Raw genomic sequence first — 15478 nt, forward strand, 5'->3', positions numbered from 1 at the left:
CCTTCCTTCTAGGGCCCTAACCCATGGGATTCCTCCAAGTAGGTCCCTGAAGAGGCCAAAGTTTGCTCTCCTAAGTCCAGGGTTGCGATCCTACTTAGTGCCCTGCTGCCTCCTCGCAGGATCCTGAACTCCACCATCTCATGGTCACTGCAGCCAAGGCTGCCCCCAACCTTCACATCTTCAACCAGTCCTTCTTTGTTTGTAACCCTTATTCTTTATTTATATAGTAAGACACCAGGAAAAAAGAAAAAGAAAATATTACAACTTTTGAAACGCCAGTACTATTTAAATGAAGTAAATAATATTTCTTGTATACAAGCATCACTTTTAAAATATGAAATACAGACATTTCAGTTATAACAAAACTGTGTTATCCTTAGCTACAAATGAATCATTTTCCTCCCCAACTTACAGCATGTAACAGTACATAGAGAAAAGCAAATTATGCTACTGGAATGAGAAGAAACTAGCCCACTGCTGCATCATCTATTAGATATTGTTTTTTATAGCTAAATATAAAGGCATATTCTCCTGAAAGCGTGTCTTGGGGTCATAATTTTCATAAGAGGAAGGCTATACGCTGAAACTATAGATTTCATAAGGACTACAGTCTGCAGAAGTGCTAAAATGCACAGAAAGGCAAAACATTTTAATCTAATTATAGTTTGATTTTCAAACTTCAGCAGACAATGTAATTTCCTCTGTAGTTTAGTGAAGCTATATTTAAAATTKTTTTCTTGATTCTTTTACTTTCATGACCAAAATATTTCAATATAAAATGATGAACTGAAAAATCATTTATGTTAAAACATCAGGCAGAAGAAATATATCTTAGGGAGTTCATTTGGGGGACCGGAGGGGAGATCTTTTTCTGCTGCAAAGCATTGTGTCATTTGTCAATAACTTAAGAAATAAAAGAAGTACCTTGGGAGAGAAGTCACAAAAATATATGGCACAATTATATGTAAATGTTGGTGATATATATTTTTCATTAATATTTAATGCTTTAGGATAAGTACATCCAGCTTTTCCTTCAATCCGAACTTCCCAGAAGACAGGCAGGATTTATACAGTCCTGTAGTAATAGTACATTTTGTTCTCCTGAAATGATGTCCATCTATCTATCATACAATATGAACGGGAAAGTCTAAGCAGACAAAAGCCTGTGGCTAAAAATTTCAGAGTGCCTGCCTTTAAGCTTCTAAATTGGTATTTAGGAAATTAACCACAAGCCACTCGGTTTTCTTAAGGTGTGTGCTATTACAGGTCCTTTTGCATAATGCTCCTTCGGGTCTGTTGTCCCCTTTGTCTGTGGAAACAGTCCTAGAGATAAAGAAGGTCCCACRGGCCACATATTGCCATGCAGGAGAAGGCGACTAGCCAGCAGCTGGGGTGTCGCCCACGGTATGTCACACGTTGCACTGCAGCCTGGGACCCACTGTTAGTCACCAGGGCCAGATTCCCCATAGGCGTTATGTTGGAAGGTGTTAAGAGCCACCCACCAACAGGATTTTTGATCTATAGACACTTAGAGTGAAAAAAATCACTGTTTCTTAGTGGTGTAAAATGGTGGAAGACTGTGGAGGTAAGGCACCAAGCTTCATGATTAGCTGGGAAGGGTCTCAAGTGGAAAGTGTTGAGAGGCTGGAAACAGAGCAGCCAGGACCCTGATGAGCTTTAGACATGCATGCTTGCATACAGACGTCCAGAAAAGAAGAGCAGCCTGCAGGAAGTATGAAAGGATAAAGAGTGTGGCCCAGAAAGGGAGCAAATTCAGTTCTCGCTGGAGGACAAAACTTGTTGGCAAAGGCCAACTTGCAAATTGAGCATTCCTTTTGCGTGCTGCAGAAAAGCACACCTTGCATGTGCTTTGTACACAGACCAATCTGCAGGCAGCAAACACTTAATTTCATCATTGTTTTCTCCTGCAAGGAGGACTGGCCTAACAAGGCCCTAAATACCAGCTGGTGACTCCAGTCAGTGGGGCTCAGAGGTTTAGGATGCAGGCAAGTGTCTGAGGAAACTGCCAAAAAGCACCRCTATTAACTATATGTTAAATCCCTAATGATTTCAGTAGGGCTTTGCAGGCAGTCTTGACTATGTTATTAAATGTCCGTCCACAACTCTTAGTGACTGAGCAGCCTTGAAAAAGCAATCCTGAGTTTCCATGACTCCATTTCCAGATGTGAAATGAGGAAACAGAATGTCCTCCCTCAGAGGGCTATTGGGAGAAGAAAAGCACTGAAGCTTTCTCTGGTTTTAGTGTTCAAAAGCACTGAGCTGCTCAGTAATCATGGCATGATAATATAATATATGCTTTAGATACATTTGGTGGCTAAATAGATCTGATAATATTCCAAGGATATAATTATATGATAACATACTGAAGAGAAACTTCTTTGTAATCCTGGACATAATTGCTACAGTTTTTGTCTAGTAGGAATAACCTTCATCTTTGTCATCATAAACATAATCATTATTATTTTTTATTTCTATTTATTATTATCATTGTTATTATTAGATGACCTCTTCTAGAGGTCTTAAAATAGTTTAAGACAACTCCACTATGTCCTTTCMCTGGTTTTGCATAGTGGAGACTTGTCTTTATTGGCGTTCTGATAGGAGAAAATTTAGCTTCTAGCTGCCAACTGTATATTCTTGTTTTCTTTGTGTGATTAGACTGAGAGTCCTTTGAGGACTGAGGGGTCTGTTCAGCACTAACTTTTAACTGTATAGTGTTATATTGGTGCTATATCCCTGTTCTCCAGAGCCTTAGTGCTAAACTGAAATGTACTTACTGTATCTGTAGCCATGCTTAACTGCATAGTCATATCATATATTTTAATACTATAATTCATGAATATTATATTGTTTAATGAGTCTTATGACTCCATGTGCTTACGTAAGAAATTGCACTTGTGATTTCCCTTGCTAATTTGGTAACTGCATCATCCAGGATTTACTCTTTACCAATATCAACTTAAAATCTCTGATCTATTTTTAACAGGTTGAGGACAGTGCTTTAATTCTGATGACTCCTTGCTGAGAGAATTCTTCCTGATGGTTATATACCTTGTGGTCTGCAAAGTCGTTTTGGTACTGTTAGAAAACAGTGAATCCAGTGAGAAATATCCTTTACTTGTTACTGTTGCAGGATTATATTGCATAAGAGGACCATGTTACTATTTAATTCCTGTTTGATACTGACTTTTTTTATGTTTGAGCAATTTTACTTCTTCACTTCACTAAAATGATTGCAGCCTGTAGCTGTTAAATACTGGGGCAAAACTGTTTCAACGTTCATGTCAAAATTTTCACCGGGCACCAGATATGAGTGCTCTGGAAGCCTCATTCACCACATATGCCAGTACCTCAATGTCGGTAGTCACGGAAATAAACCATCCTCTGCTACCAGATGTCRGAGTGGGGGGACGGACCCGGAGTAACGATGAGTCTCAATATGAGTATGGTCGTTCTCCCTTTATTAGAGCTTACACAGAGTATATATAGACAAGCAATAAGCACGCACTAGCAATAGCTGTATGATTGGTTTACTTCTGTCCACGCGCCTAAAGCGGATATATGATTGGTGCAAAGTTGCTGTTCACGTGGAGGGGCTTGTCGGCCCCCTCCTTTACTTGTTTACCACTACTTGCCTTCCCCCTTTTGTAATGGTCTAGGAATGCTCAAGGACAGTTCACATAGCCGTGGGATCCTCCCTTCATCATGAAGGCAGGATTGCTCACTTCTAAGAGATCATACCCTCTCTCACTTAACCATTCTCCCACACCTCAACATGTATAATCTGAACTGTGCAGATTTTCCCATTGCCTCAGGTAGAACCATATCCTGGTTACAGCTGGACATGCATTTGCAAACCTTACAGATCACATAATTGTACAAAATACGCAGACCTGAACTACTCTGTCTTCTCAGGTGCTGCCTGCCTGCCCCTGCCCATTCCATTCTGGTGGAAAATTAGATCCAAATACAAATTCACAGAGAAACTTGGAAAAGGCAGAGACTGGCCAGGAGAAAGAAAAGCAACAGGATTATCACATTATCAATCTTTTCAACACTGATTTTAGCTTCTTTATTTTCAGAGAATTTGAAATTTGAGTAGATCTGTTTTTTTTTCATCCACCAAAAAAAATCAAGAACTGGCCAATATTAATGTCTTTCTCACTGTATAAGAGTGCAGGTGCCAACAGATGGATCTTGTGATCTTTCCTATATTCCCTTATCCAATTCTAGTCTCATTTATCCCCTTCAAAGGTCCTTGTGCAGATTTTCTGTTAGTGTAAACCAGCATTGCCCCTTGAGGGACCAGAGATCTCTGACAACTGATAGCAGCTGATTATCTCCTCACTGTAATAAGCTGAGTTTTCTTGGTTTCCATTGTGGCAACTCAGAGACTGAATTGGGAGCTTGACTGAGAATTTTTCTATTATGTGCCAGCCTTTGCTGTATTTGTTGAATACCACACAATAGCTCATAGGAATGAATGAATTTTTTCCAGATTGTTTCAGGGAAGAAGGACTTTAACAGCAAAACTGGCTGAACACATTCCCATCTCCTCTTTGCGGCTGCTTATTCCTACCCACACATTGCAGAACGCCTTGGCGATATTAATGCAGCTGTCTGTGGGATTGCATAGTCACAGAAGATGTCATGCTGACACATCTGAGGGATGGTGTAGGAGCAGAAAGGAGCAGGTTGGGAGCTTGGGAGCTGGAGCTCTCTGAGGTCCTCACCAGCGTTTCCCCCATAAGGTGGAACTGCTACCTCTGATGCAGCTGTGGCTGCACTTAGCCCACTGCATGAGGAAAGCAAGGAAAGAGTTTACTTCTGAAGTAAAATTTGTCAGTATTTAATACCTGCAGTAATCTTTCATAGATAAGAAGGAAAGTTTGGGAAATATATAGTGCTAGGAGGGTAGTAACATGAGACTCAAGGATGCAGAGCAAAATTTATTATGCTCTTATCGCAATACACATTAGTAATCCAGTGGTATGATAAGCTTGGTACTGATTACAAGAATTAATCCAGCCAGGTCACTGGGTGCAATGTGCTGGCTAGCAGCACACAGGAATGCTAGAATCAAGAGCAATGTAATTACCTATAAGCATCAAGGTAAATGAGACATTCAACATTGTACCAGCCAGATCCCAGGCAGGCAGCAAGCACTGGCCACTGTGCCTTTCCCAAGGCCCACATGGACAGCCAGAGGGGACCAAGATCCACCATGGCAGGGCAGACAGGCTGTGGATTCCCCGCGGGGAGGAAGAGCTGTTTCAACATGCTGCAGGAAAAGAAAGCATTTAAAGAGCAGGGAAGGTGTTTTGCGATAACCTTTGACAAGCTGGAAGGAAGGAAGAGGCAAGATAAGCTGAAAGCTACAGGGTTAAATTAATGCAAGAGAAAACCATGACATGAAGGGCTGCCACAAGGACACCTTGAAAAATGTACACATTGTTAATTTTATTTAATTTTCCCGTTTACAAAAATATAGTCCTAAATTCACTCAATGGAGTGTGTAGGAGAAGAGGGCTTTAGCTAAGAACAAGAATCGGCACAGGTATTACTACTTTAAACAAAGAAGAAGTGGAGGAGGTAGAGAAAATTATAATGCAGCATAAAATCAGAATACACAATTTGCAGTGTTCAAAAGGTTGCAAATGTTAGTTCCCAACCTCATCTTTTGAAAGTATTGTGTGTGTCTTAAAAATCAGGTRTGAAAGATCAGAGGAGAAACGGTGGCTTTGTGAGAAATGTTCTCTCTCCGGAAAGTTCAGTCTTTCACTTTTTATACTTGGCAAGGTKAAAGACTTGTTGGGAGGATAGCAGGCTGGATTCTGGAAAAGGGATTTCAAGAGGAAGGAAAGATCTTCTTCCAGCACATGTTGTAACTGTTTCCCATATATGTCCCATGAACCAGACAGAGTAGGATACTATACTGACTTGATCCCTGACTAGATTAGGTCACTGATACTTTTTTTGCCATGACAACAGCAAGAAAAACAGATATTGTTTTGTTTTTTAAATCACTTCATGCATTTCTGAAAATATAGGGAAAGAAATTTATAGTAGGGTTTTTACCAATGATTTGTCTGGATAGTCTTACACTTTAAGTCACTTCTTTTAGCAGACTGTATGCCAGACAGTTTTTATATTTCTTTCTCAGCACACATGCCCTCGTGAACACCTGATAAATGCTACAAGAATGAAAGTGCATTCTGACAGAAGTGGATTAAACTAGGATACTGTTGAATTATATTAAAATGAATCAGCCCAAAAGCATAGAATCCCCTAATATTAAAGTTATCTTACTTCACAAAACTTTTTTTGTTGTCTGTGATATTCTTTCTATCCAAGTGTATTTTTTCATACTGTAATTGGTCATGCTGTAATTTTCTTAAATCTTAAAATATCCCACATGATGCAATATTTGCAATGAAATCTTGAGCTGAGTGACAAAATTGTCCTTTTGTACTTCTGATAGGTTTGTTAGGTTGATTGAGAGTCAATGGGTGAAAATAGGACTCAAATTCAGTTTTGATTGATGAGTCAGATGACACAGTTGAGAAAAAGTAGGACACTGCAGCTTGTGTTCCCTCTAAGTGGATAAAAATAAAGGACTAAATTTTCAAAAGATTCAGGTCACTGAAGTAGGCTTTGGTGTTTATTATAGCAGGTGCATGTGGCAATAGTACCCATGGGCTGTTCCAGACGTTGCTTCAGCAAGGCAATGAGTTGCATTTATTAAAATTTAACTCTGCTGAGGCAGAAGAGTTGCCTGGAAAATGAATCTGTCCAAACAGCATGGCTAGGTGCAAGTACCGCAGGTCAGATCTCTTTGTTTGTGTTTCCTCGTCTGTGAACAGTAACTCTTGCTTATTTCACTGCAGCAACGAGGAATAAACGAGGCTCACGATTTCCAGTAGAGCATGTTGCTTCGTGCTGCTCTCCCATTAAATGGCCTCAGAGCCGTGAGGAGTGACCACAGGGAGCGATGGGTGTGCTCTGTAGGCACGAAGAGGGAAAGGTGCCCACAGCACCACGGCCCCCTGTGTGGGGCATAAAGGGTGTGCCTGGGCAACGAGTGGCATCTGGGTTCTCCATCCCACTAGGACAACCGTAGTAAAGTCTTGGTGCTTGTGACAGCCAACAGATTTAGATATACATTAAGCTCCTTTGAGTTGTAGGATCCATCCAGCACAGGGAAGAGCCCAGATCAGACATAAGGATTGCTTTGGTGTGCCTCATTTTCAGGTATAGCTGAGGATCTGGGTTAGAGAGTGTTTTATGTATTAGAGGCTGGCAGCTACTTGTAAAATGGGTCTCTTTTTAGGATTTAAACTGTCTAGGAGTTAGTCTAAAGCCTGTCTCTGAAAAGCCAAGTTGTTATACATCCTAGCCATCATTTATGGCTGCAGTGGGAGAGAGAAAGCTTTTGCAAGAGCTGAATCCCTGTTCCTTCCAGGGTCCCTTACCCCTTGGGCTGCATCTGGGCAGGATCCGAAAGCTGTCCTAAGGACTTGTGTGTGTCCCATGCCCTAGGAGCACCACATGGTCCACAGACAGGCAGCCACATCCAGCATCAGGCTCTCCTCCCACARCAAAGCGACTGTAGTTATCACAAGGTCTCATATAGACCAGGATGATTGCAAACATTGACAGTTCGCTGCCACTAATGACAACAGTTTCAAAAACTTCTCCTGCTGCCTGAGCCTAACTGCCCAAAGCAAACAGAGTCACAGGGAGGTGTCTAAGTTAGCCTTCTGAAGTGCTTTAACTAGCTAACTGAAGGGCATGAAGATATCCAGGTTTGCACAGTATTCAGTCTGAGCTAATTAAGTAGATCAGGGAGGCCTGGGAGCACAGCACCACGCTGTGTACACATACTGGGGACCCACGAAAACAAACAGAGCCAACCAGAGCTGAAGCTTAAAGCCATTTTGGCAAGTTAATATGACCTTTCCGAGAATGGGAGAGAGGATGTGTGACTTAGTGCAAACCTCGCTACTTTGGTGTCCAGGCCTACTCCTGAGTATCGCACCGTAGCAGAAGTGCAACCCAGCCAGTTGTGTGATGTTGTTTATATGAGTATACAAACTCTAAGGCAATGCAGACTGAATTAAAAGAGGCAAAAAGTCTTACTAATACTCCCAACTATGATATTAAATCCATGCCTGATGAAGACTAGGATATTGGGACTAGACCTCACTTAACCAAGAATGAAAATGATGGAAATTAGGCCTAAATACTGAACAAAATAATTACAGACAGGCCACTTAATGCATAACCCTTTCTGGGGCTGTGTGTTTCGAAAACAACAGGGAAAGCTGGTGGGCTTTGCAATCGACATAATTTCCTGGGAGCCCAAGAAGTCAGTATAACATCTTTGAGACACCACCAAGACCAAGCCAGGAGGTGGCTGGACTCCAACAGCTGTTTCAGGCCACCTCAGTTGCTGCAGTCTTTTACTTTCCCCCAWAACCTCTTTAATACCAGATTGTCAAGAAGGGGAAGGGGATATTAACAATTCTACAGTGCAGAAGGAAGAGAAATAAGAAATGTTGTTAAAATTAACCCTTATTTTCAGTATAATGTATTAAGTACCCTAACCAGTTTTCTTCTTTTCAGCATCTTGAAAAAGAGGTTAAAAGACTGATTCTGCTGGCGATATGCCACAAGACTAAGGAGGACAAGGTCACTTTATTTAAAACACTGAATTTTATTTAATGTAATACTCTACTAAGGTCATGTTGTCATCCTGAATTTTCCRAGCCATTACATTCCTTTGGCATTAACACAATGCTACAAATCATGGGTCGTTACCTTTCTACCAAGATACGGCATAATTTAAAACACCAATAATATATGAAAAGTTCAAGGAAGCACACTGTATCTAAATCTATTTATATATAAATTTATATATGTATATATAAGTATGTATGTATCTATGTACATATACACAGCCCTCATCCTCATCCCACGCCTCACAGAGTGACCAAGTTCCTTTTTAGATGATGCCATAGAGTAAATCTGACTGCATGTATAAAAGAAATTATGTTTTCCATGACAACATGGTTATCTTATTAAGAGCTGATATCTATCAGTTAGGTTGCTAAGGTCACAGGTTCAATATGAATCCCTATTGCAACTCTAAGGAAAATTACATTTACGTTGAACATGGCATGACTCACTCTAGAAAGAGTTTGTGCCCGACCATGCATTTAAACTTTCACAATTCCGAATAATACTACTCCATTATGTAATCCTTTCCCTAAACATAGCCTCCAAACCATGCACATTCATTCTTTTGGTATCACAGATCAGTGGTCTTAACCTTTGTGGACATTGTTGCAGCATTAAGTTAATGACATACAATGATTTTTTTGAGGAAGCCACTAAATCTGAAGCCTCCTCTACTCCCACTCTAGTAGAATGCAGCCAGGCAGGATATTGGAAATGGTACGGACACGGGCTTTGCTGATTCTTGTTCTTCCACAGAGATATTTCTACTGTCACCAGTTTGCTTGGTGATAAATTTTAAAGATCTAAATATATCTGTACTCTCCTACCACATCTCCGTCCTCCCTGGCACATTAAGATGGGAATGAATCCCCTCTTCAGAGATAACTTTTTTCTAGAAAGTCAGGCTGTGTTGTTTCAATTTTTATAAGATTCACATTATTTGACCCAAATCTAATGGACTTCTTTTAGCCAAAATAGAACACCTATCCATCTGAAACAGAACACATGGTGACCCATCCGACTTCTTCTCAACTTACCACATATGAGTTGATGCTGTGAGGATACGATTCTTGTAAATCCACACCTTGCCTGCCCGCAAGGGCATGACATGCAATCAGAGCCACTAGGTGACCTTATATTAACTTCTGCAAAAGCCCACAAACTGAGTGGTCTGAAACAGTCGTTCAGATCTATTTTCTTCTACAAGAACAGGAAATTTTATTATATTTCAGTGTTCATTTAACAGATACAGCAAATTATGAAGCATTTAACTTCTTTTGAGTGTTATTCAAAAAAAAAAGTTAATGGGAATAATTAAATGTGGCAGAATCCTTAATGCCAGTGAATTCAGTGAATCCTACATTTATGACTATCTTCCTTCATGTACACCTAATTTAGGATTGATCAGACAGGCTTCAGACTGGATACAAACATTCAATTTATACTGGTGCCAAATTTGAAGAAAAAGCATGAAGGACAAATCAGTTCTCTACTGCTGTTCAGTTTTCTTGGGGTGACAGCTTTAGTACTATTTCAAGTTCTCTGCAAGTAACTGTTTACTGCCTCCCACATTGTCCTGATTCATCCCACTCTTCCCCACCACCACTAGCACCACTGTTCAACATACTTTGAGCTCATGCTGTAGGTATGCCAGAGCAGAACAGGTTTGTCAGGATGAATAGGTCTAGTAGCTGATTTTATTTACCCTTCTTCTCAGAACTGAGAAGTTCTTCAGCACGATTATTTACACTTTCAGAGAGAAAAGATATTTTCTCCTAAGACTGATGTCAAGATGGAGGGTTTTGTGTGGAAGTCTGTGAGACTAGTTCCTTTGCAAAAAGTACCTTTCAGTCAACTTGAAACTCTCTGTGCATTTGAATCACTTTCAATTAGTTGCTTTAGCTATTAAAAATATTTTATAACCCTGGTGTAAGTAACAGAGCCAAGCATGGGTATTTCCCTTTCCCCAGACTCATCCCCTCAAGGTCTAGAGCTCAGTGATTAGAGCAGCAGAGCTCCAGCTTCAAATCGCCTCTTTGCCTGATTCAGCACAGGCTAGTCAATGGGCGCTGGACCATTTTAGTGAGTTATTCTTGCTTTCCACAGAAGCTAATATTTTTGTTTAATATCATTTTGCACTAACTGGAACAAAGACTAGAGTGCAGTGATCCCACTCTCCAGTCAGTGTCTGCCACCAGTTTGTCCTCTCCCTCCAGCCCACTACCATCTCCTTGTCTCCTGTTGTTCAGTGCACATCAGGTTTGCATTGCAAATGCCCTAAAAATTAATTTTTCTTTCAGTTAACCAAAAATCTCAGAGAAAAATAAGTTGTGATTAACACAAAACCTCTTTATTTAAATTTTACCACCCACCTAACAAAAAACATCAGTGACTTGTGCTGCTCTGAGAGGGCCTTACATTTCATATATACGAGAGGATTTTCAAGGGAAAGATGAGTAGTGTCTGGACTACACTGGAGAAGCAGCTAGCCTGATAATGTRATGGGGGAGGACTGTCATATCTCCCTGAGCAGCAGAGTTAGAGCAGACTTCTAACTGCTAGCAGACTGCTAGAGCAGACTGCTTTTTCTGTGGTTTTCTAGCACCAAAAAGACACAAACATGGTTGCTGTCAAAGTTGTATGCAGTAACTAGAGCAACTGTCTTCTCTTCTACCATCTCCTTAGAGTTTTCCTGTAGGATGGGCAGCTTGTACTTGCATTTTCTGTTCCTCAGAATTGAGTTTGGTGCTATAAGGAGCACCAGCACTTTTTCTTCTCTGTGTTAGCAGTTGGACCTCCAGTAGTAAGGAGCCTAGATATCACTGAGCTTAGCTAGGGGATGAGTGACGTTATGATGTGGCTTGCTTTATTAACTGGGTTATTGATTTACCAGGAGGAATAATTGGAGTAGAAGGAAACTTCTGCTGAAGAAAGACTGTTCCATAACAGCCTGCTCCAGAATTTTCTTCACCTCCTGCTGAAGCATGTTGTAACTATCTGTTATACCATACGTAATACCGAATTCTGTACACTGATCTGATCCTTGACTAGCAAAATGATGTGAAAATGGGCATAACATACTCGGGGATGAAAATTAAATGATATACTTCCACTCAAATATAATATTATCATGGTGAATATGATAATTTAAACTCAGAAAACTAAATATTATGACACTTTTCTCTCTGCCTATCTATCCCAATGAAATCTGTAATTAAATTATCAGACACAAAACAGATTTAAAATATAGACTTAAAAAATGCTGGTCAAAACTCAGAATGTCCAGATATTTGTTTTGGAAGCAAGAATGTGAATGCTATGACACAGCTGCGCTGCTCTGCTCTTGCTCCCCTGGCCCATGCTTCTGAAGGTCTTTGGTGGAAAAATCACTGAGTTACTAAGAGCAGTGCAGCTTCTGTTCARCAGAGTCCTGCTTCTGTCTCTAGCCCAGCAAGCCTTCAAGTGTGACAGCGTGACTGACTTATAAAATGGAGAATGACTAATTCATGAAAATGGAAAACTGAAGGAGGCTGGTAAAGAAAAGATTGTTCAACTACCCAGCCACAATCTCCTATCACTGCTCAAAAGAGGTGTGTTCTTAGGCAAACACTTCCTAACCTTTAAACAAATATTTGGCTTGAAGGCTGGGAAAATACTGTTTTACAGTGAAGACAAGCCTACTCCCCATCACGCATACAACTGTACTTACCAGGTGTTGCCATAAATTAGATCATATTATGAAACCTATTGTATCTCTGGCAAACTAAGTACACTTAATCAAAATGGAGCCCAGTATGTCATACGTATTGCTTTACATGGCTTTTCTATTATAGATGGAGATACACAGTCATTTGGAATTTGAGGGTGCAAGCGATTAAGTAGTTGGATGGAGTTAGCCAAGAAATTGGTCAATAACATCCCTTGACCTCTTTTCTATAACAATGCTTAAACGCATGTTGTCTTAGTGGGATGCAATAAAACATTTGCTTGGAATACTCCCTTCAATATCTTGTCTGCATTACATTCTGTCAGACAGTATCCATTATTAATTGTCATTGCTAGTGATTTAGATCTCCTCATTCTTATACATAACTGTTTTAGAGCAAATAACTGCATCTTAAAGAGACATTGGTGCTGAAGTTATGTTCTAGTGACCTGACATCTCTCCCTTTACCTGCCCTTCTGTCAATGAATTTCTGGATATACAGCATAGATTTTCTTCAGTTACTCATTTTAAACCCTTTCCCGTAATTTAACTGCACCTCCTCTCTGTTTGGTGCTACAATTTATACATTTGAAGAATGCAGCATGGAAATGTTTACCTTGCAACAGTTCAGGAGTTCAGCCATAGGAAAAAAGCATATTCTTCTACTGAAACAGCTGAATGCCCACAGTGCCCCTTCCCTGGCTGTATGATTGAACGTGCATTCAAAAGGACCAGCAGCCATGTCTATAGTATCTACACTCCAAACACGATGGCTGTGCATTTGACACTGTAAGCTGACACACTTGTGTACTCCTGTCATATGACTGAGATCCTGCTTGCATGGCCTGTCACATATGTAGCTATCACACCACCCAAATGCATCATTTGACAGAGCATTCAAGCAGCTGCTCTTTACATGCATGAGCACATTTATATTTCGATCATGCAAAAAGAGAGGGGGGGTGAAGCCCCTGAAACAACTCAGCTATAGAGGGAAGTGGCAAATGGGCCAGAGACTGGATGAAATGTTCTGCCAGGCCAGATTCAGCCCACAGACTCATTCAGCTTTTGTATACAAAGGGAACATTGCTACATCATTTTCAGTTTCTAGTATGAAAATTTTTTTTGCACCTTACATTTCTGCATTCTTTTCCTATTTAGTCCTTACACCTTGGAGACGTACCTCAATTTAAGCTAAATTGCTGAATTTAATTTATTCTGTCCAATCTCACCTGCTTAAACTCAGTACGTTTCTAATTTACAAAATATCACTTTCTCTCTGCGATGCTACAAGCTGCCATCAGCTGAGATGCGAAAGGGAAGTGGCAGACTCTTGCAGGATGAGACTTTAGCATTTCCTCTGTCTGGTTTACCCAAAGCTAGGTTTAGTCATTTCGAGGGACACTTCAAGACACTACACTTTGCACTGTTTCTTTTTTTGTGGTGGGGAACTGTATGATAGCTGGTTGGAGTTTGGAGCAGATAAAGAAAGAGGCATTTGAGGTGAAACTTGGAAAGGTCACTCTTTTGGACCATTCAAAGGGCCAACTGGATGGGGCATTTGTATTCATGGCAGACGCTGCTCTGAGAACCGGATGGGTATTTCCTATCATTAAAAAACAAGTATCTTCAGGGGCGGCGCACAGACTCATAGAATAATTTATGTTGGGAGGGCCATCTGCAGATTGCCTGGTTCAAACCTCACCCCCAAACAGGCCCGATTTTCAAGTTACATCCCAATGGTTTGAGGAAGGCCATTAATGCCTGCTGCCAGGATTACTTCCTGAATTCATTTTATCAGAGGAACTGAAAACGAATCTCCTGCTTCACAGAGGTCARTGCCACGCTAGGAATTCCCTTCTTCTGCTTTGACAAGTGCCTTTTGAAGTATGGAAAACTGGTGGAAGGATTTTTAAAAGTCTTTAGCTGTTGGCTTTCTTATTAGTGATGGGGGCGCACCAAAGGCAGGAAATCTTGAAGTACATTCGTATAAAAAGGGGAAGAAACCTTACTGATTTCCCCAGCCACGCACGGTCCCCGTCACAACCAGAGTTTTGCAGTTGGTTTCACTGAATTTTGGTTTGGGCTTGTAACACTCCCATACATAAGAAGGTTAAAAGGAAAAAAAAGATGTGTATGTATATGTATACAAACGTCCTTTTATTCAGCGGGCTCAAGCGTGAAACCCTCCGTTCCAGCGGCCGCCCCGGCAGGCGGCGGGGCGAAGAGGGGGCGGGGGCAGAGCCAGGGTCGGGCGGCCGTTGGCGCCCGCCCGCGTGCGTGACGGCGGCGGCGGCCACCTGCGCCGCGAGGCCACGTGAGCGCCACATCACCGCGGCTCCGCGCGTTCAAAGTCAGCAGGAAGAGCGGCGGCGCGGCGCGGCGCAGCACAGCGCGTTTCCCCCCAGCCCTTCAACTTCGCGGCCCGGCGCGGGGGCCGCAGCTGGCCCCGGGGCGCTGGGCTGGGCTTGGGAAGATGCTGCAGTCGCTGGCGGGCAGCTCCTGCGTGCGGCTGGTGGAGCAGCACCGCTCCGCCTGGTGCTTCGCGCTGCTGGTGCTGGGCTACCTGCTCTACTTGGTCTTCGGCGCCGTGGTGTTCTCCTCGGTGGAGCTGCCCTACGAGGACCTGCTGCGCCAGGAGCTGGGCAAGCTGAAGCAGCGCTTCCTGGAGGAGCACGCCTGCCTCTCGGAGCAGCAGCTGGAGCAGTTCCTGCTGCGGGTGCTGGAGGCCAGCAACTACGGCGTCTCGGTGCTCAGCAACGCCTCGGGCAACTGGAACTGGGACTTCACCTCCTCCCTGTTCTTCGCCAGCACCGTGCTCTCCACCACGGGTAAGGAGGCGGCGGGGGGCGGCCCTTCCCGCCGGGCCTCGCCACCTGCCCGGCGCCCGGAGGCCTCCCCTGCCGCCGCGTTGGGAGGGGGGGCTCCGGGAGGCCCCCTTCGCGGAGGCGCGGGGGCTGCTGAGGGTTCCGCCTGGCTCCCTCCGCTCGGGGTCCCCGCTGCGGGGCTCCC

The 15478-nt window shown here is 42.4% G+C and overlaps 1 protein-coding gene across 1 annotated transcript in view; it reads left to right on the top strand.

Annotated features, from left to right (window-relative positions):
- Positions 1 to 14848: 14848 nt before the first annotated feature.
- The window catches only part of KCNK1 (potassium two pore domain channel subfamily K member 1), a 36480-nt gene continuing 35850 nt past the window's right edge, over positions 14849 to 15478 (top strand). The window contains exon 1 of the mRNA XM_026062803.1: positions 14849 to 15297. Within this exon, the coding sequence (XP_025918588.1) occupies positions 14943 to 15297 (355 nt within the window). The 5' untranslated portion in view covers positions 14849 to 14942. The remainder of the gene's footprint in view (positions 15298 to 15478) is intronic.

Source organism: Apteryx rowi, unplaced genomic scaffold (genome assembly GCF_003343035.1).
Source record: "Apteryx rowi isolate R43461 unplaced genomic scaffold, aptRow1 scaffold_193, whole genome shotgun sequence".
Classification (NCBI taxonomy): Eukaryota; Metazoa; Chordata; class Aves; order Apterygiformes; family Apterygidae; genus Apteryx; species Apteryx rowi.